Source organism: Lampris incognitus, chromosome 14, assembly GCF_029633865.1.
Source record: "Lampris incognitus isolate fLamInc1 chromosome 14, fLamInc1.hap2, whole genome shotgun sequence".
Taxonomy (NCBI): domain Eukaryota; kingdom Metazoa; phylum Chordata; class Actinopteri; order Lampriformes; family Lampridae; genus Lampris; species Lampris incognitus.
This window is the reverse complement of record NC_079224.1, coordinates 10824531-10844132: the sequence shown is the minus strand read 5'-3', so window position 1 is coordinate 10844132 and position 19602 is coordinate 10824531. Positions and strand designations below refer to the sequence as shown.

Here is a 19602-nt window from a genome sequence, read left to right as displayed (position 1 = left end):
CAACTTCTTTTAAAGCGGTTTAAAACTAGTCCTGGATCCCATCAGATGAAAAAAAAAATGTATTTAAAGAACCTACATGAAAATCAAGACCATTCAACTAAATCAGCTAGATGTGCTTTCAACATATTAATACCTGCTAATGATGCTGCTAAAAGTTTGGGCCCTTATATACACATACATATCTCTCTCTCTCTCTCTCTCTCTCTCTCTCTCTCTCTCTCTCTCTCTCTCTCTCTCTCTCTCTCTCTCTCTCTCTCTCTCTCTCTCTCTCTCTCTCTCTCTCTCTCTCTCTCTCTCTCTCTCTCTCTCTCTCTCTCTCTCTCTATATATATATATATACACACACACACACACACACACATATATATATTGGGATGCTGATATGAATCATGCTGTATGAAATGAAGCACACAAGGAGTGGTCTGCTTCTTGAAACGGGATCAGTCGAGGACGGAAAAGTCGAGGCTATGTAAATAAGCTTGACCAACATTACCTCGTCTGGCTGGGGGTCATCGGAGGGTTTGGGAGTTTTCTTGAATATTCCCCTGAAGACCCCTCCTTTCTCCTGAAACCCACAGAGAGATAGATATCGAGCGGTTTATAAGCCTGTATTTGAATGAACGATTGTGCGTTTGAGGTTAGACTGAGTACAGGACGTTTTGGCCGAGAGTCCTCTCGTCATTATTTTGCAAACGGTTAATTAAACTTTTGGTCATATTTAAGGCAATTTAAGTACTCTGAACTCTATCAAAACAAGCAGAGGAAGGCTCAACACAAACTGCCCCTGAACTTGAGATGCTTTATTGATCCCCTTGGGGAAATGGGGATCAATAAAGTATCACAATTGTAGCGCCGCACGCCGGCGACAAACGGAGAAGGAGACGAAGATTTCAGTCCGGCGGCTAAACAACTGCAACTTTAGGTTTCTACCGACATCTCTCTCTCTCTCTCTTAACTCCCAATCCCCAGCCCACCCTTCGAAAAAGACCAACGCTGATCTTCAAAATATATATATATATATATATATATATATATATATATATGTGTGTGTGTGTGTGTGTGTGTGTGTGTGTATAGCAATGAGTATATCTTAAAAGTAGAAAGAACATTATGGGGTCAATTTGAAATAAATTAAACCTTTTTTTAGGAATTTTCCTTTTTCTCTCCAATTGTACTTGGCCAACTACCCCACTCTTCCGAGCCGTCCCGGTCGCTGCTCCACCCCCCCCCCCCCCCCCGCTGATCTGGGGAGGGCTGCAGACTACCACATGCCTCCTCCGATACACGTGGAGTCGCCAGCCGCTTCTTTTCACCTGACAGTGAGGAGTTTCACCAGGGGGACGTAGCGCATGGGAGGATCACACCATTCCCCCCAGTCCCCCCCCCCGAACAGGCGCCCCGACCGACCAGAGGAGGCGCTAGTGCCGCGACAAGGCCAATTCTGTCTGTAGGGACGCCCCAACCAAGCCGGAGGTAACACGGGGATTCAAACCAGCGATCCCCGTGTTGGCAGGCAACGGAATAGACCGCTACGCAGTCTCTTGACGAAATTATGACCTAAAATCCATCCTGACTTTGCTCTCGACTGTGACCTTCACCGGATTACCTGCAAAATGTAATCAGGTAATCTAGGAACCACTGACAACTTTCTTTCTGAAAATGTTGTCATTTACTGTCGTTTCACAAAAGTGTTGACAGACAGACAAACTAACAAATGACACCAAAAACAATACCCCGGGGGGGGGGGGGACTCCTTTAACGGACAGTCTGAGAGAGTTTGTTTTTCCTGTAGTGACGATGAAGGGGCAAGACAGGTTTTATAAAGTGCTTACCTTGGTTTTGCTGCTCTCAGACAGACTGTCATCGCTGCTTGAAAGCTCGCCCTGTAGTGGCTGTCTGTCCTGCAGCATGTAAGAACAGCCAGCCGAGTGGAATGAAACGAATGTAGTCAAGGGTGGAGCTCAAGGGTAGAAACAAGGCAGTGTGCAGGTATATATATTCTAGGGCAAGCTGCAGTAAACAAAAGCTTATCTTTACCGAGTCCACTGAGAGTGGGTGTAAAAGGTGGATGGGTGGGGCTGGAAAGCTTTTTTTTTTCTCCTCATTTTCTCCCCGATTGTACCCGTCAGATTAGCTCACTCTACTGAGACGTCCTGGTCTCTGCTCCACCTCCCGGCCAAGCCGGGGAGGGCTGCAGACTACCACATGCCTCCTCCGATACATATGGCGTTGCCAGCTGCTTCTTTTCACCTGACAGGAGTTTCGCCAGGGGGACGTAGCGCATGGGAGGATCACGCTATTCCCCCCAGTTCTCCCTCCCCCCTGAACAGGCGCCCCGACCGACGAGAGGAGGCGTTAGTGCAGCGACCAGGACACATACCCACATCCGGCTTCCCACCCCCAGACACGGCCAATTGTGTCTGTAGGGACGCCCGACTAAGTCGGAGGTAACATGGGGATTTGAACCGGCGAGCTTGGTGGGCAATGGAATAGACCGCTATGCTACCTGGACACCCTGGAGATTGTTTTTGAGCACTCTTGAGTTATTTTGGTCCCAACTTAATGAAACACCAGAGAAGGAAAATGCCCACAAAAACCGAAATGACATGCCTGCACTCACACGCCCCATGCTGTAACAGCGGGTTGGGGTAGTTTACTAAGCGATGCAGACTGTGTGGTGGGCTCGTAGATTTATGACGGCATTTTCCAATTGTAACCCCTTAACAGGTTAGTACATTGGGTCGGCACATGAATGAATACATAAGCTTGTTGTTATGGCTGGTCTCTTGTGTGAATGCTAACTTCAGATGAATCAAAACAAATATGAATTGCATCTATAATTACACAAGGAAAGCACATACTATCTGGAATGCACAACATACAGACATTACAGATGCACTCATCAAGCTAGAGACGTCCTAAACCTTCCATTAGCAACTCTCTAACCCACCACTTACTGGAAAACAGCACTGAAACTTTACTCCCCGTGCATTTCAATAATTTCATAACTATTACAGTCGGATGCCATGTCTCCTAAACGTCATTTAAAACATGCTTGTGACCTACTGACTTCACATGCATATTTAACATGGGTTAAATTTCGTATTTCAGTCGCGCTTGACTCATCTAGCTGACATTCACATTACCTGTGCTGGCGTCCCCTCGACAGGCAGCCTGGGAGACTTCCGGAGGATACCGCCAAAAAACCCACCCTTGTCCTAGCAACACCAGGCCTTTTTATTAGATTTTATGTGGATGCTACATAATTACAATAACCATAATGCTGCATTCATAATCCTATCACTTCACAGACGAGCAATTCCAAGCTCACCTTCGAGGTCTCGGACAAATTATAGTTGCTGGCGGATAGATCGCTGCCTAAGGACTGCTGTGAATTAAAAAAGAGAGAGATAAACTGGTTAAGTACAACTATCAGGAAATGGAATGGGTCTAATGATGTGACCTGTTTGACTGTGACTGAATAGCTGCATAATTTGTCTTAACTGATGTCGGGGATAAAAGTGGAAAAACATTTTATGGTAGGAGATCTTCTCATCTCCTGACTGGGCCTGGGTGATCTACCTGACCCTGTCATTCAGATTCATCAGAAACTATGATCACCAGGTGGTGATCAGTTAACAGCTCTGCTCTTCTCTTCACCAGAGTGTCCAAAACATATGGTCGCAGATCTGATGATACGACCACAAAGTCTATCATCGATCTTTGGCCTAAGGTGTTCTGGTACCAAGTACACTTATGAACTACCACAGAAGTCCAATAACAAGGCACTGATATTAAGATTTAATATTAAGATATTACATATATTAAAATGAGCTACATCACCTCTTCTGTTTGAAGAACGTCTGAGGTTTTGGGAGACTTCCTGAACATCCCGCTGAATACACCTCCCTTCTCCTGAGATAGACACAGGCCGAATTTACGCATGCTCAGTATGTCTACAGGAAGTGGATAATCAGTAGATTATGTAAGAAAAACATGACCACTTACCTTACTGTTGCTGTTGTTTTCAGAGAGACTGTCATTGCTGGCTGACAGCTCACTGTGAACACTCAGATTGTCCTGACATGGTAAAATTGATTTATCAGTGAAATGAGAACTTAAAAAAAGGAAAATAAATGTGCCATTTAGCACTTGCTTGTTGCATGCCCCCCTTATAAATTCCTACATAAACACCAAACACCACACTATTTTTTCAGAGGAGGAATGGCACTTTTGGGCCTCCAAACCAAAGTTACTCACCTGGGCAGGTGTCTCATTGGCTGGCTTGTGGGATTTTTTAAGGATGCCAGAGAAGAAACCTCCCTTCTCCTACAGTAAACAGACATGACTCATTATATGTATTTACATCCGCAGAATCAGTAGATTATGTAAGAAAAACATGACCACTTACCTTACTGTTGCTGTTGTTTTCAGAGAGACTGTCATTGCTGGCTGACAGCTCACTGTGAACACTCAGATTGTCCTGACATGGTAAAATTGATTTATCAGTGAAATGAAAATTTAAAAATGGGAAAATAAATGTGCCATTTAGCACTTGCTTGTTGCATGCCCCCCTTATAAATTCCTACATAAACACCAAACACCACACTATTTTTTCAGAGGAGGAATGGCACTTTTGGGCCTCCAAACCAAAGTTACTCACCTGGGCAGGTGTCTCATTGGCTGGCTTGTGGGATTTTTTAAGGATGCCAGAGAAGAAACCTCCCTTCTCCTACAGTAAACAGACATGACTCATTATATGTATTTACATCCGCAGAATCAGTAGATTATGTAAGAAAAACATGACCACTTACCTTACTGTTGCTGTTGTTTTCAGAGAGACTGTCATTGCTGGCTGACAGCTCACTGTGAACACTCAGATTGTCCTGACATGGTAAAATTGATTTATCAGTGAAATGAAAATTTAAAAATAGGACAATAAATGTGCCATTTAGCATTTGCTTGTGGCATGCCCCCCTTATAAGTTCCTACATAAACACCAAACACCACACTATTTCTCAGAGGAGGAATGACATTTTTGGGCCTCCAAACCAAAGTTACTCACCTGGGCAGGTGTCTCATTGGCTGGCTTGTGGGATTTTTTAAGGATGCCAGAGAAGAAACCTCCCTTCTCCTACAGTAAACAGACATGACTCATTATATGTATTTACATCCGCAGTATACAGTACAAAACAAAACAAATGCCAATAGACATTTAACATATATTTATGAGGGCACATTCATTCGAAGTGCTTCCTTTTAATACTAGTGTACACATTTCATAGGCTGACCGTGTGGGAACCAAAACCTGAAACCTGAGCTACACAAGACCTTGTTCATCTGCGCTTCAATCTCCTCAAGTTTTGGCTGTAAATCATTCAGCCAAGTAGTACACAAGATCTAAATCCATACACCACGTGGCTATATTGATAGTAAAAGCTTTTTTTCTGCAATGACATGGAATTTCTTTCAGTACAATAACAAACCCTGTGATGCCCCAAAACAATACCTACATGGGAATGTTCGGACGCATTCCCTGTTTCATCTGTATCACTGCCTGCTGTGCTGACCTGACAAAGACCAAAACAATGACATCAGTCTAACATGTTCTGTCAACAGGGCGTGCAGTGGCACACCTCCAAGAGATGAACGGATGGAGGACGAGTGTCAAAACAGTTGCCCTCACCATCACAGGGGGTACTTTCTCCTTCGGTGTTTTACGGAACATCCCGGATATAAGACTTCCTTTATCCTAGGGGTAAATTGGTAAAAAAAAGAGAAAATTTAGAAGAAAAAAACAAAAACAATAAAAGGGCCCTTAATCCAAGCTATCAATCTTTTTGTAGAATGGGGAAGATACAGTATGTCTCTATGTACAGGTAAGGGCCAATAACAACGTCTTCCCCTGAGTGTTGTCACTGTACGTAAAGTCCCGCTTTACTTGTCCCGTGTGTGATGTAAAAGTCCAGATGGGTGAAATGTCTCTGATCCTTTGTAAGCAGGTTCCTCCCTGCTCATCATGATGCAGGGAAAATGAGCATGCTTGGTTGCTGCATTGCAGCTGTCTGTAATGCTGATGTTCCTTTCTTACTTGTTTGGGTTCTGTGTGCCTGTCCTGTTCTGGGTCGTCAGAGGACTGTTGGTCAGCTGGGCCTGGTTCTTCAACACAGGACTCTGGACTGGGCTCACCGCTAGTCTTTGAATAGGACAAGAGGAAACTTGAGCAAAGTACAATCACTCTTGGCTTGGTATCACTGCAACTATCACAACGAGAGACACGTAATATTTACAGTTGGTATACAAATAATAGAAGCACCATCCTGGTGGAGTTGAATTTCCTTTCTGGAAGTTGTTTTTTTTTTAGGGGGGGGGGTACCTGGAACGTACCGGAGGTTTACATATCTTTTCTAAAGAGATCCCCCATCACAAACTGTACCACAGACATACGTCTCCACCCAACCTTAAAATAGGGGCATTAACAGTGGATCATATTATTTAACTGGGTTTTTTATCAGTGTTCTTTCCATTTTTCCCCTGATAAGGCCTCCCCCCTTTTCTCCCTGATTTACTTGGCAAATTAACCTATTTTCTGAGCTGTCCCGGTCGCTGCTCCACCCCCTCTGCTGATCCGGGGAGGGCTGCAGACTACCGCATGCCTCCCCCGATACAGGTGGAGTCGCCAGCCGCTTCTTTTCACCTGACAGTGAGGAGTTTCGCCACGGGGGACATAGCGCACGGGGGGATCACGCTATTCCCCTCAGTTCCTCGAACAGGCGCCCCAACCGACCAGAGGAGGCGCTAGTGCAGCGACCAGGACACATACCCATATCTGGCTTCCCACCCGCAGACACGGCCAATTGTGTCTGTAGAGACGCCCGACCAAGGGGGATTTGATCCGGTGATCCCCGTGTCGGTAGGTAATGGAACAGACCACCACACTACCCGCACGCCCTATACACATAAACTTGATGAGTATAAAAATGAATACATTAGCAAATAAAACTTTTGAACTGAAAACTACCCGAGTTGCACCGTATCAAAATAAAACCATTTCTGAAACAATGTTCACCGCTATCATGAGCACCATCACCATCCAACCGTTAACAAACTCCATATTTAACCTGGCCATTGTACTTCCAGTTAAAGAGGAGATAAGATATTTCAGAGCTTAAACATCACCAAGAAAGTCACCATCATACAATAAACCCGCCACCAGTAATTCAAAACTCTAAACCAGACACTGTCATACCTTTGGCGAGGGTCTTAACGGTCTACCTTTCATGACCCCCTTCAGAATGCTCTGTCAATTACAGTTGTATGTCATGTTAAAAGATTGGCTGATTAGACAAGCACATATGCAAATGCCGCAGATCCACACTAAGTTAAATACAAACGCCCACATGGTTGCAAACATACACACACACACAAACACACACACACACACACACTCGTGCACGTGCACACACACAAATACACACCTACCTTTTTGCCAGGAATCTGTTTGCCAGACGCATCTTCAGATTTCTTGTCTTGGTCACAATCCTCAGCCATGTAACTCTGGGGACAAAGCAGAGATCAGAGAGGATCAGATGCCATGGCAAAATACCCCCCCCCCCCACAAATAATAACATACTGACCCTCCCACATGCTCCTTTAAACTGGGGCTTATATCCCATCCTTCATCCAACAAGTCCCTCACATGCATAAACTTATCAGCCCCTTACACAAGTCAGGGTATCAGTGTCTTTTGTTTGAAAAGTACAATACAAATAAAGTCATTAGCAGTAGTAGCTGTAGTACTGGTAACTGTAGTAGTGGTAGCAATAGTAATAATGGTAATTGTAGTTGAGGTAGTAATAGTAGTAATGATAATGGCAGGAATTTTAGTAATAGTAGTAATGGTAACCGTAGTAGTGGTAGTAGGAGTAGCACTGAGCCACTTACAGTGAAAGTAGGAGTCTTGTCTGTTTGGCTTCTAGAAAACATTCCACCCAGGATTCCTTGATTACCCTTCAACAAATCAAGCAGAAAGTATGAGAAAATGCAGAGGAATCTACAACTATTACCACTACTACTACTACTACTACTACTACTACTTTCGGCTGCGCCCGTTAGGGGTTGCCACAGCGCATCATCTGTTTCCATCTCTTCCTGTCCTCTGCATCTTCCTCTGTCACACCAACCACCTGCATGTCTTCCCTCACCACATCCATAAACCTCCTCTTTGGCCTTCCTCTTTTCCTCTCCCCTGGCAGCTCCATATTCAGCATCCTTCTCCCAATATACCCAGCATCTCTCCTCCACACATGTCCAAACCATCTCCATCTTGCCTCTCTTGCTTTGTCTCCAAACTGCCCAACCTGAGCGGTCCCTCTAATATACCCGTTCCTAATCCTGTCCTTCTTCGTCACTCCCAATGAAAATCTTATCATCTTCAACTCTGCCACCTCCAGCTCCACCTCCTGTCTTTTCATCAGTGCCACTGTCTCCAAACCATACAACATAGCTGGTCGCACAACCATCTTGTAAACCTTCCCTTTAACTCTTGCTGGTACCCTTCTGTCGCAAACACTCCTGACACTCTTCTCCACCCACTCCACCCTGCCTGCACTCTCTTCTTCACCTCTCTTCTGTACTCCCCATTACTTTGGACAGTTGATCCCAGGCAATACCTCTCATTCACACACAGGTATTCCGTCTTGCTCCTACTGACTTTCATCCCTCTTCTCTCCAGTGCATACCTCCACCTCTCCAGGCTCTCCTCAACCTGCACCCTACTCTCGCTACAGATCACAATGTCATCCGCAAACATCATCGTCCATGGAGACTCCTGCCTGATCTCGTCTGTCAACCTGTCAATCACCATTGCAAACAAGAATCTTCTCTAATGAAAAAGTAGTGAAAATGTTCCCCTGGTGAAAATGCAGAGGAATACAGTGTGCAAAACACAAAAAGTTCATGAAAGATGAAAATCGGTATCACACATTTAATACCTGTTTGAAATCCCTTTCATCTGTGGGGACTTTGGCTACATCTGGCTGGTCAGCATCTCTGAATCCCTGATGACATCGTGAGAGGAAGATGAAAGAAGGTTGAATCAGTTCGTCTGGATACAACGTTTATTTGACAGATAAACGTTGTCGGTAACATTGTAAATAACCGTCAACAAACATTGTATCCAGATGAACTGATTCAAACTTCTTTGATTTTCTTACCTGGATTATTGAGCATGCATGGCGGATTAGTGGAGCTTAATGAGTTAGGCTTTAAGGAATATGATATTTTATGTGTGTGAGAGAGAGTGAGAGAGAGAGAGTGAGAGTGAGAGTGAGAGTTAGAGAGTGAGTGAGAGAGAGAAAATTTAAGTGTACCTCTGTGTTGTCTGTTTGTATCCTCCTGTGCTCGTAGTCTCTGACTGTAGCGTTCGGTTCCTGCTCCCCAAATGTCTAACCCAGGAGGAAATAGAAAACAACATTAGAGCAGAAATGAGACATAACCCACCTTAAATGTTGCACTGTGATTCTTTTTTTTGTTTTGTTGGATTTTTACCCCCTTTTCTCCCCAGTTGTACCTAGCCAATTACCTCACTCTTCCAGGCCGTCCCAGTCACTGCTCCACCCCCTCTGCCGATCTGGGGAGGGCTGCAGACTACCACGTGCCTCCTCCCATACACGTGGAGTCGCCAGCCGCTTCTTTTCACCTGACAGTGAGGAGTTTCCCCAGGGGGATTTGGCACGTGGGAGGATCCCGCTATTCCCCCCAGTTCTCCCTCCCCTCTGAACAGGTGCTCCGACTGACCAGAGGAGGCGCTAGTGCAGCGACCAGGACACGTACCCGCATCCGTCTTCCCACCCGCAGACACGGCCAATTTTGTCTGTAGGGACGCCCGACCAAGCCGGAGGTAACACGGGGATTCGAACTGGCGATCCCCGTGTGGGTAGGTAACGGATTATACTGCTATGCTACTTGGACGCCCTGCACTGTGATTCTTCACAGTAAACTTCTCTCGTAATAAATATCAAGACGGGGGGTCGGCTGGCTGAGGTTGGAGAAGCGAAACATCTAAACACCTGTTGAGTTTGCTGAGTAGGATTGATAAAAATATTATGAACGACTGGTTGGATCCAAGACCCCCACCAATAACAAAGCGGAAAGTAACAATTGAAGAAATACTACAAATGGAAAGAATTAAATATCATGTCGGGAAATCAACATTGAGAAGAAGATGGGGTAAATGGCTTATGTACCAAGATTAAAGCTAACTATATAAACACCAAGAGCCCCAAAACCAGAAACATGAAGCAGAACCAATTATTATTTTATGTTTTTTTCTTCTTTTGCCTCATACACTCATTTTCTCTCACAGAGCAATACTTTCAAACTGCCGATCCCCATGTTGGTAGGCAACCGCCATGAGACTGCCATGCCACCCGGACGCCCTAGGGGTGGATTAAATTTTTGCTTGACCTGCATAACTTGGGTATTGGACAACAGACGATGGACATACTCCTCCTCTATGAGGTGCATTACTTTAGAATCTATGCTGTAAAGCTGGCTTGTGTGGCTGGATTGAGGGGGGGCTGACTTTCCCTGAAGCATTACTAGAATATCTGAAATTAGGCAGAGACAGATATACCGCCCATGCTTTGGGTGAAAATGTGCTTTTGGGTCATGGGGGTGCAGAAACTCTACTTTGATGTCTTGGTCTTCGTCATTAACAGTAATCGCTTTTGCCAGCCACCAGTGCGCATCATACCACAAGCAGCCAGCCAGTCTCCACCTTTAAAGCTGCCAATAGTTATCTCTGTGATTGTGCCCCTGGGACCTCTCATGGGCTCCTGCTCCATTCCTTCCATTAACAATGCCAGAGGACTTATCCTACTGGACTCTGATGCAGTGCACTCATCAGAGCTGACCTCTGTGCTGTTCCTCTTCTGCGCTTCTGTAGAGCCATGGAAATCAAAAGCACTGGGGCTGAAGTACTGGCAAATAAGTGGCTTACTACAAAAACTCGACATCACTCTGAAGCGAATGCTACTCTGACTGGCTGGGACGGCCTGATGTATCTTTCGTATCGATGGAACTTGATTGAGTGGTTGTGTGAGAGGTGTGTCATATCTTGTCATGTCATTTCCATCAATGTAATACAGCTCGACACCATTCAAAGTGCTGGGGACAGTTTCATAGAAGGACTTCCCATCTTCTATATCCTTTCCTCGCTGTACAAGGCTGTCAGCTGTTCTTTTTACCGCTCCCCCAATGCCATCTGGGGCACCTTTGTTATGTGACGTAGGAAGGAAGTTCTTCTGAAGTTTCTTTTGAAACCCAGTGTGGGTGGGACTTCACAAAGAAGAAAGAAGCTCTTGTTTTTATACTGCTTACTAGGACCATCAGACCAAAAATGGCCTGAGGCGTCCTGTCTTTTCCGATCAGATACCATTAAAAATCCACTCTTTCGTCCTTTACATTCCAGCATGCAGAGTTATCTGTGGCAGATTCTGCCCGAAAAGGCAGGCTTGAACTTCAGAGATGTATTTGCATTTCCATGTCTCTGAGAAGTCAACACATCACACATTTGAACCGCACTCCTGTATACCTGGGACGGGTTTCTCACTAAGCACTTGTGTTGTGGTTTCAGTTTTGAGCTTTTCCTCACACAACTGGATGAGCATAGGGAATTTGCGGTTCCCCATTTGTTCCTCGGCACGTTTCCATTGCTTCGATTGAACAGGGTTCTGTCTTGCTCCGGGGTCAGAACTGTGCATTCGTTCACACATCTTGAACAGGTCCAAGGAAGGCATGCCTCACTCGCAGCAGACCAACACACCAGATCAAAGCTCTCTTCCAACGCCGTAGTCTTCATGACGCCACACTCTCGGACACTTCAAGCATCAGAGGAGGACTTTCATGATACTGACACAAACAGGTCTTTCAATCAGAGGCTTTTGGTGGCCAGCATGTGGAATATGGCCGCAGAGCACAGAATGACGAATAACTGAGTCTCACAGCTGGGTTGCTTAGGTTGACCATAGTGTCAGTAAGGATCATTCTCTGCTGTTTGACCTTCTGTCGCGTGATCGTGTTACTTTGGTCTGTTGTCAGACGTGCAGAGCTAACGAAGAACTCCTGGACCGTCCTGGTGACATTATTGAGGAATGTTGATTTCTTCCGGCTTCCCACCCGCAGACATGGCCAATTGTGTGTAGGGACGCCCGACCGAGCCAGAGGTAACTCGGGGATTCGAACCGGCGATCCCCGAGTTGGTCGACAATGGAATAGACCGCCACGCAACCCGGACGCCCTAATAAGCAGATTTTTACCGATTTTTATGTTGAAAATCAAGGTTCTAAAAATCTGATCGGAGGAAATACAATTTTCTCTGAATGCATAAATAGGTTACTCCTCCTGAACAGTCGTGTGGTGGAGTGAGGTGTGGACCGTCTGTCATGAGTTAGTCTGATGACCTCAGGACAGGTCAGATGGCCCGTGGCGTAGACTCGCCACAGTCAGGACTCCCCACCACAGAGAAATGAATAACACCAAACATGATTAAAATGAAGTCCAAGACATTTAAGAGAAGTTTTTTTGGGGGGGGGGGGGTTATGCGAGTCCACGTCCCCAGCTCTCTCCCAAATCTCTTGCGTGCATCTTCGCTTGGGGTGTGGAGCCATTTCGTCTGTCCTGAGTTAATTAGATCAAGTCTGGACGGCTGGTCCACACCCAGCTCCACAACAAACAGGTCTGTAAGATCCATTACACTACCTGAGATGGAAGACCACCTCCTAAATGGGCACTCTGCTGAGTCAAGACCAAACGCACTGTGAAGGCAGTGAAACTGAAAGTAGTGCTGTACCTTTGCGGTGGGTCTGGCTGGTACCAGAGGAGATCTGGCTGGTCTCTCTTTAGTCTCTCCCTGTGTCAAGTTCCCATTGGCCTGTTCAGGATTAGAATGGGGTAGTTATATTACAAGGACGTGCACATACTCATCGCCTCAGACAAATTAATGATTAAATTAAAGTCATGGTGTATTGAAATGTTGGGGTTTGTTTTGGATTTCCCCCCCTTTTTCTCCCCAACTGTACCCATCCAATTACCCCACTCTTCCGAGCCGTCTCGGTCGCTGCTCCACCCCCTCTGCCGATCCGGGATGGACTGCAGACTACCACGTGCCTCCTCCCATACATGTGGAGTCGCTAGCCGCTTCTTTTCCCCTGACAGTGAGGAGTTTCACCAGGGGGACGTAGCACCTGGGAGGATCAAGCTATTCCCCCCCAATTCCCTTTCCTCCCCGAACAGGCGCCCCGACTGACCAGAGGAGGCGTTAGTGCAGCGACCAGGACACATACCCACATCCGGCTTCCCACCCGCAGACACGGCCAATTGTGTCTGTGGGGACGCCCGACCAAGCCGGAGGTAACAAGGGGATTCGAATCAGCAGTCCCCATGTTGGTAGGCAACGGAATAGACCGCCACACTCATCCTGGTATTTTAGCAACCTGAGGCATGTCCCATATACTCATCACAGCGCTATGGCTAACTTAGCACATCACCCCCCCCTCACCATTACTGAAAAAGTAGAACTTTTTCCATAAAAAAAAGGGGGGGGGCAAAAAAAAAGTTCAAACATAAAAGGTAACAAAGGATACCTCCTTCTCAAATGCCATCGCCATCTGCTTGATCCGGTTTTGTGTCCTACTCATTTCCTGGAGACAAAGCAAAATCAGTTCATGTCTCTGTCTTCATTAGCTGGAAAACAAATTACAGATTCATCCATCCATCCATCATCCAAATCGCTTCTCCAACTCAGGGTCGCCGGGATGCTGGAGCCTATCCCAGCAGTCATAGGGTGGCAGGCGGGGAGACACCCTGGACAGGCTGCCGGTCCATCACAGGGCCGACACATTCACACCTAGGGACAATTTAGTATGGCCGATTCACCTGACCTACAGATTACACATTCAATGGTTGCTTTAAAGTTAATCTCAATCATTTAAAAGTAGTCATTTTACATAGAAGACATATTTCTTACATCAATACACAATAGAACTAGAAAGGGATTATGGGAAGGCCCTTTCTATGACCGGTTTTCACCAGTTTTGCGTTACGACCTCCCAGCCCCTGGCTAATAAAATAAGTTTCAATGTCCATTCTGATTCTGACTTACAGCATCAGTGGGCCGTGGAGGCACCACGGGGATGGGCACCTCTCGCCCTTCAGCGGCATTTCCCCTGACCTGCGAGGACAGGTTTAGTTCCAAGTTACACAAGCTCGCAGACTTCGTTAGGATTTTCGACTAGCTGCTTTTTATACACCGATGAAACTCGCCGCACAATGCTGCACTTTTGAAGACAAACTACAGTTCAACGTTTCAACACAAAACGAGCACAAAATTAGGGGCTGCTGGGACTGGTACGGTACCTCATTTGCTGGTGTTGAGCGAGGCTTGGGCTACACAGAAACAAAGGAACATAGGGGGCAAACTTTTATTTTGAAGGGTACAGCACACTACAGCTGAAGACTCGTGTGGTATTGAACCATATTTCAGTGAATATCATTCATTTCATTCTGCTGATCCGTCAGCAAAGAGTTCACATCCATGTGAGTTTATATCAAGAGCAGGTACTCCCAGAAGTTCCTCCCTCGGTATCTCTTATTAATTAATTAATTAATTAATTAATTGATTGATTGATTAATGAATTAAGTTTCCTTTATTAATCCCCTTGGGGAAAACTCAGTTACTGCAAATTAACCCATCCTAGCTGTGATCTGTGTAATTAGGAGCAGCGGGCTGCCGCCTTCATGCAGCACCAGGGGAACCAACTCCAGTTCTTTTCCCATTGCCTTGCTCAGGGGCACAGACAGGAGTATTAACCCTGACATGCATGTTTCTTTTGATGGTGGGGAAAACTAGAGCACCCGGAGAAGACCCACCAGAGACACGGGGAGAACGTGCAAACTCCACACACAGGACGACCTGTGATGACCTCCAAGGTTGGACAACCCCGGGGTTCAAACCCAGGACCTTCATGCTGAGAGGCGACAGTGCTAATAAGCACTGGGCCACCATGCCGCCCAATAATATAATATTGAAACACTGATTTTTATAAATCAAACACTTATCTAAAGTTCACTACGTATGATCCCTTACACATTAAGTACCATTAAAACAGTATCAGCAGACCATGTTGTTGGATGTTGGGAACAATAAAATGTTTTGCTTTGTGATCCATTATATTGTAAATCCCCTTACCTTAGGCTTGGGTTTCTTCTTCACATCCCGCTCCATTAAACATTGCTCCATACTGCCTACATAAACAACACAGGGATAAAAGTGTAAGTAGAATCTAAATTAATGAGTAAATCAAAACTTGTTTGTGCAGCACAACCCATTGATGAAACGCAATACTACTACTACCACTACTTTTGGCTGCTCCCATTGTGGGTCGCAACAGCAGATCATCTGTTTCCATATCTTCCTGTCCTCTGCATCTCCCTCTGTCACACCAGCCACCTGCATGTCCTCCCTCACCCACATCCATAAACCTCCTCTTTGGCCTTCCTCTTTTCCTCCTCCCTGGCAGCTCCATATTCAGCATCCTTCTCCCAATATAACCAGCATCTCTCCTCCACACATGTCCAAGCCATCTCAATCTTGCCTCTCTTGCTTTGTCTCCAAACCATCCAACCTGAGCTGTCCCTCTAATATACTCGTTCCTAATCCTGTCCTTCTTCATCACCCCAGTGAAAATCTTATCATCTTCAACTCTGCAACTTCCAGCTCCACCTCCTGTCTTTTCATCAGTGCCACTGTCTCCAAACCATACAACATAGCTGGTCTCACTACCATCTTGTAAACCTTCCCTTTGACTCTTGCTGGTACCCTTCTGTCACAAATCACTCCTGACACTCTTCTCCACCCACTCTACCCTGCCTGCACTCTCTTCTGCACTCCTCATTACTTTGGACATATGATCCCAAGTATTTAAACTCATCCACCTCCTTGCATCCTGACCATTCCACTGTCCTCCCTCTCATTCACGCATATGTATTCCGTCTTGCTAAACAGGCACTATTTCATCCAGTTCCACCCCCCCCCACCCCAAACAGGCGCCCCAACCGATCAGAGGAGGTGCTAGTGCAGCAACCAAGACACATACCCACATCCGGCTTCCCACCCGCAGACATGGCCAATTGTGTGTAGGGACGCCCGACCGAGCCAGAGGTAACTCGGGGATTCGAACCGGCGATCCCCGAGTTGGTCGACAATGGAATAGACCGCCACGCAACCCGGACGCCCTAATAAGCAGATTTTTACCGATTTTTATGTTGAAAATCAAGGTTCTAAAAATCTGATCGGAGGAAATACAATTTTCTCTGAATGCATAAATAGGTTACTCCTCCTGAACAGTCGTGTGGTGGAGTGAGGTGTGGACCGTCTGTCATGAGTTAGTCTGATGACCTCAGGACAGGTCAGATGGCCCGTGGCGTAGACTCGCCACAGTCAGGACTCCCCACCACAGAGAAATGAATAACACCAAACATGATTAAAATGAAGTCCAAGACATTTAACAGAAGTTTTATTTGGGGGGGGGGGGGGTGAGTTATGCAAATCCACGTCCCCAGCTCTCTCCCAAATCTCTGGCGTGCATCCTCGCTTGGGGTGTGGAGCCATTTCGTCTGTCCTGAATTAATTAGATCAAGTCTGGACGGCTGGTCCACACCCAGCTCCACAACAAACAGGTCTGTAAGATCCATTACACTACCCGAGATGGAAGACCACCTCCTAAATGGGCACTCTGCTGAGTCAAGACCAAACGCACTGTGAAGGCAGTGAAACTGAAAGTAGTGCTGTACCTTTGCGGTGGGTCTGGGTGGTACCAGAGGAGATCTGGCTGGTCTCTCTTTAGCCTCTCCCTGTGTCAAGTTCCCATTGGCCTGTTCAGGATTAGAATGGGGTAGTTATATTACAAGGACGTGCACATACTCATCCCAGTGAAAATCTTATCATCTTCAACTCTGCAACTTCCAGCTCCACCTCCTGTCTTTTCATCAGTGCCACTGTCTCCAAACCATACAACATAGCTGGTCTCACTACCATCTTGTAAACCTTCCCTTTGACTCTTGCTGGTACCCTTCTGTCACAAATCACTCCTGACACTCTTCTCCACCCACTCTACCCTGCCTGCACTCTCTTCTGCACTCCTCATTACTTTGGACATATGATCCCAAGTATTTAAACTCATCCACCTCCTTGCATCCTGACCATTCCACTGTCCTCCCTCTCATTCACGCGTATGTATTCCGTCTTGCTCCTACTGACTTTCATTCGTCTTCTCTCCAGTGCGTACCTCCACCTCTCCAGGCTCTCCTCAACCTGCACCCTATTCTCGCTACAGATCACAATGTCATCTGCAAAAATCATAGTCCATGGAGACTCCTGCCTGATCTCATCTGTCAACCTGTCCATCACAATTGCAAACAAGGAAGGAAACACAATACAATGGGCTTTATATGAAAACAAACGTGTAATAAAGAAGTGCTCTTGTTCAGCAACATTTGTGAAAATCAATTTGAGTTTTCAAACCATTCAGCAGGGACATTTCTGCAAAGTGAGGACATTTTGGCTGGTTCTCACTTCTTCAGTGATCTATTTTAGGGTTCGGACTTGGGTTTAGAGGGGTTAAGTTTAGGATTAGGTGCTAGGGAATGAATGTAGTCGATGAGGGCCCTCGCAAGTATAGAGGAACAAGTGTGTGTGTGTGTGTGTGTGTGTACAGGGTGAATATGTACTCTGGCACATGCATGCTAGTGTGCCGATGGGCAGTTTTAGGGTGGAAACTCCAAAACAAACTTCAGTCAAGACTGTTCCCGAAGCCAAGAAAATCTGTCTTGTGACTGAAACATTGCCAGTTTGAACCCCCAGAGCAGATCAAGGCAGGCCAGTTAACGCTCATTCTTAAACAACTATCGCTGATCTACAACTCATTGAGCAAGGCACTGAGTCCCCAAGTTCCAACAGAGATGCCCAGTTACAAAAAGAAGAAATCAAACTCAAGACAAGACGGTCACCAGTGTGAATAGTGAAAACCCTACATATGCCAGAGTGATGCTGGTAACAGCATACAGGCACCGTAAATCACCCCTTCAACCAAGGCTCAAATAAAGTTGCTTTTCAAACAATGAAGGAACGAGTTAACCTCCTTTGCTGCGGACTTCAGTTACACCAACTCATCTACAACACCACGTGCAGCCCATCGCTGTAGGCTACTTGTCCTCTGCAGCTGGCAGGGTGCACCCAGTGTGCGGACAAATTCCCACTCGGGTTACTTACAAGCGAGGCACTTGATGTAAAGTTTACTCTCAAGGCCATGGAGTCGGGACGCCTCGTCGGCAGCGCGCAGCGCCCCGAGGTTTTGGACAAAATCTTCCAGAAGCCACTTCTGCCTCTCGCCAAAGTGTAGAGAAGCACACTGAGAGCAAAGTCGTTAACTTAGATATGCCATAACGGACTTCTGCTGCAACAAAGGAAGTACTGGCTCAGCAGATCGCACAGATTCAAAGACAACGGTTCTGCATTACAGTCGAAACGCGGCTGACGTTGTTCCGAAGGAGCCGACACACGGACGACAGGCTCGGGCGACGTCTAGTTTCGCAAAATGTCAGCGACACCAAATACCGACGAACCCGCCTCGGCGCTTCGGAAAACATTCACCGACGCGGAACCGTCGCTGAACTTTATTTCCATGTCACGACGGGTCTCTTCTTCCCTTGTCAAAACGCTCCCGGGAGTCGCGCCGTACCCGCACCGCCCGCCCGGCACGCGCCCGGGCACATCTGTATTCGGCTATGAATCGAACCAACCCTATCTCCGCCAAGCCATCCTAAACTAAAGCCCGAACACGCCCTGCGTCCAAGACAACCGGGGAAAAAAAAACAAAACAAAACAACGCGTTTGTTGCTCGACGAGGCGGTTGTCCACCGTACAAATTGTGTCAGACTTCGGTTTCAATCATCCATCGGGATCACGGCAAGTTATCAAAAGTCCCAACATCCTACCTTGGTTTGTGAAGACGGAGAGACGACGATGATGCCTCTTCCTCACCTTCGGGCTTACAGGTTCCCCTGGGGACGGGGCGGGGCTAGAGTTAGGCCTACCTGTGTGGAGGTGTGCTGTGGAAGGGCTGTTTGCTCACCGGAGCCAGTTTCACTGGCTCTGATGAGTCAACAACAACAACAGCGGATGATGTACTTGCCTCAGTGGACTGGGAGGGAAGCCCTCGGAGTGCCCATGTTCCTACCGAAATAGAAAGGGCCGGTTATGACTGTCATGGACTGGGTAGGGATGAGCAGTGGCGGATCTAGAGATTTTTTCCTGGGGTGGCATGAGGTTCAAGGAGGGGGGCAATGGACATTATTCTAAACGTATTATTATTCAAAACTCGGATTTCATTGAATGTATTGTAACGTGCATGGATAAGGAGACACGCTGGCCGCTGGCTCGCGGGCCTGACCCTTTAGTCTAGCGGTTAGCGACGCTTCCTGCGGTGCGGGCGACACGGGTTCGCTTCCCGGCCGCGACAGTTCCTGTGGTTGCGTTGTCCC

At 46.6% G+C, this 19602-nt stretch overlaps 1 protein-coding gene across 1 annotated transcript; it reads right to left on the bottom strand.

Moving 5' to 3' along the window:
* Positions 1-4585: 4585 nt before the first annotated feature.
* On the bottom strand, positions 4586-19280 carry LOC130124320 (uncharacterized). The gene is made up of 14 exons (XM_056293779.1): positions 19057-19280; positions 15251-15306; positions 14419-14448; positions 14165-14233; positions 13647-13703; positions 12854-12934; positions 9372-9431; positions 7483-7557; positions 6092-6196; positions 5687-5752; positions 5514-5570; positions 5066-5134; positions 4815-4886; positions 4586-4732 (listed from the first exon to the last, which is right to left on the bottom strand). Exons 2-14 carry the CDS (start codon positions 15299-15301, stop codon positions 4586-4588), a joined length of 939 nt encoding a protein of 312 aa, XP_056149754.1. The 5' UTR covers positions 15302-15306; positions 19057-19280.
* Between the last annotated feature and the right edge of the window lie 322 nt (positions 19281-19602).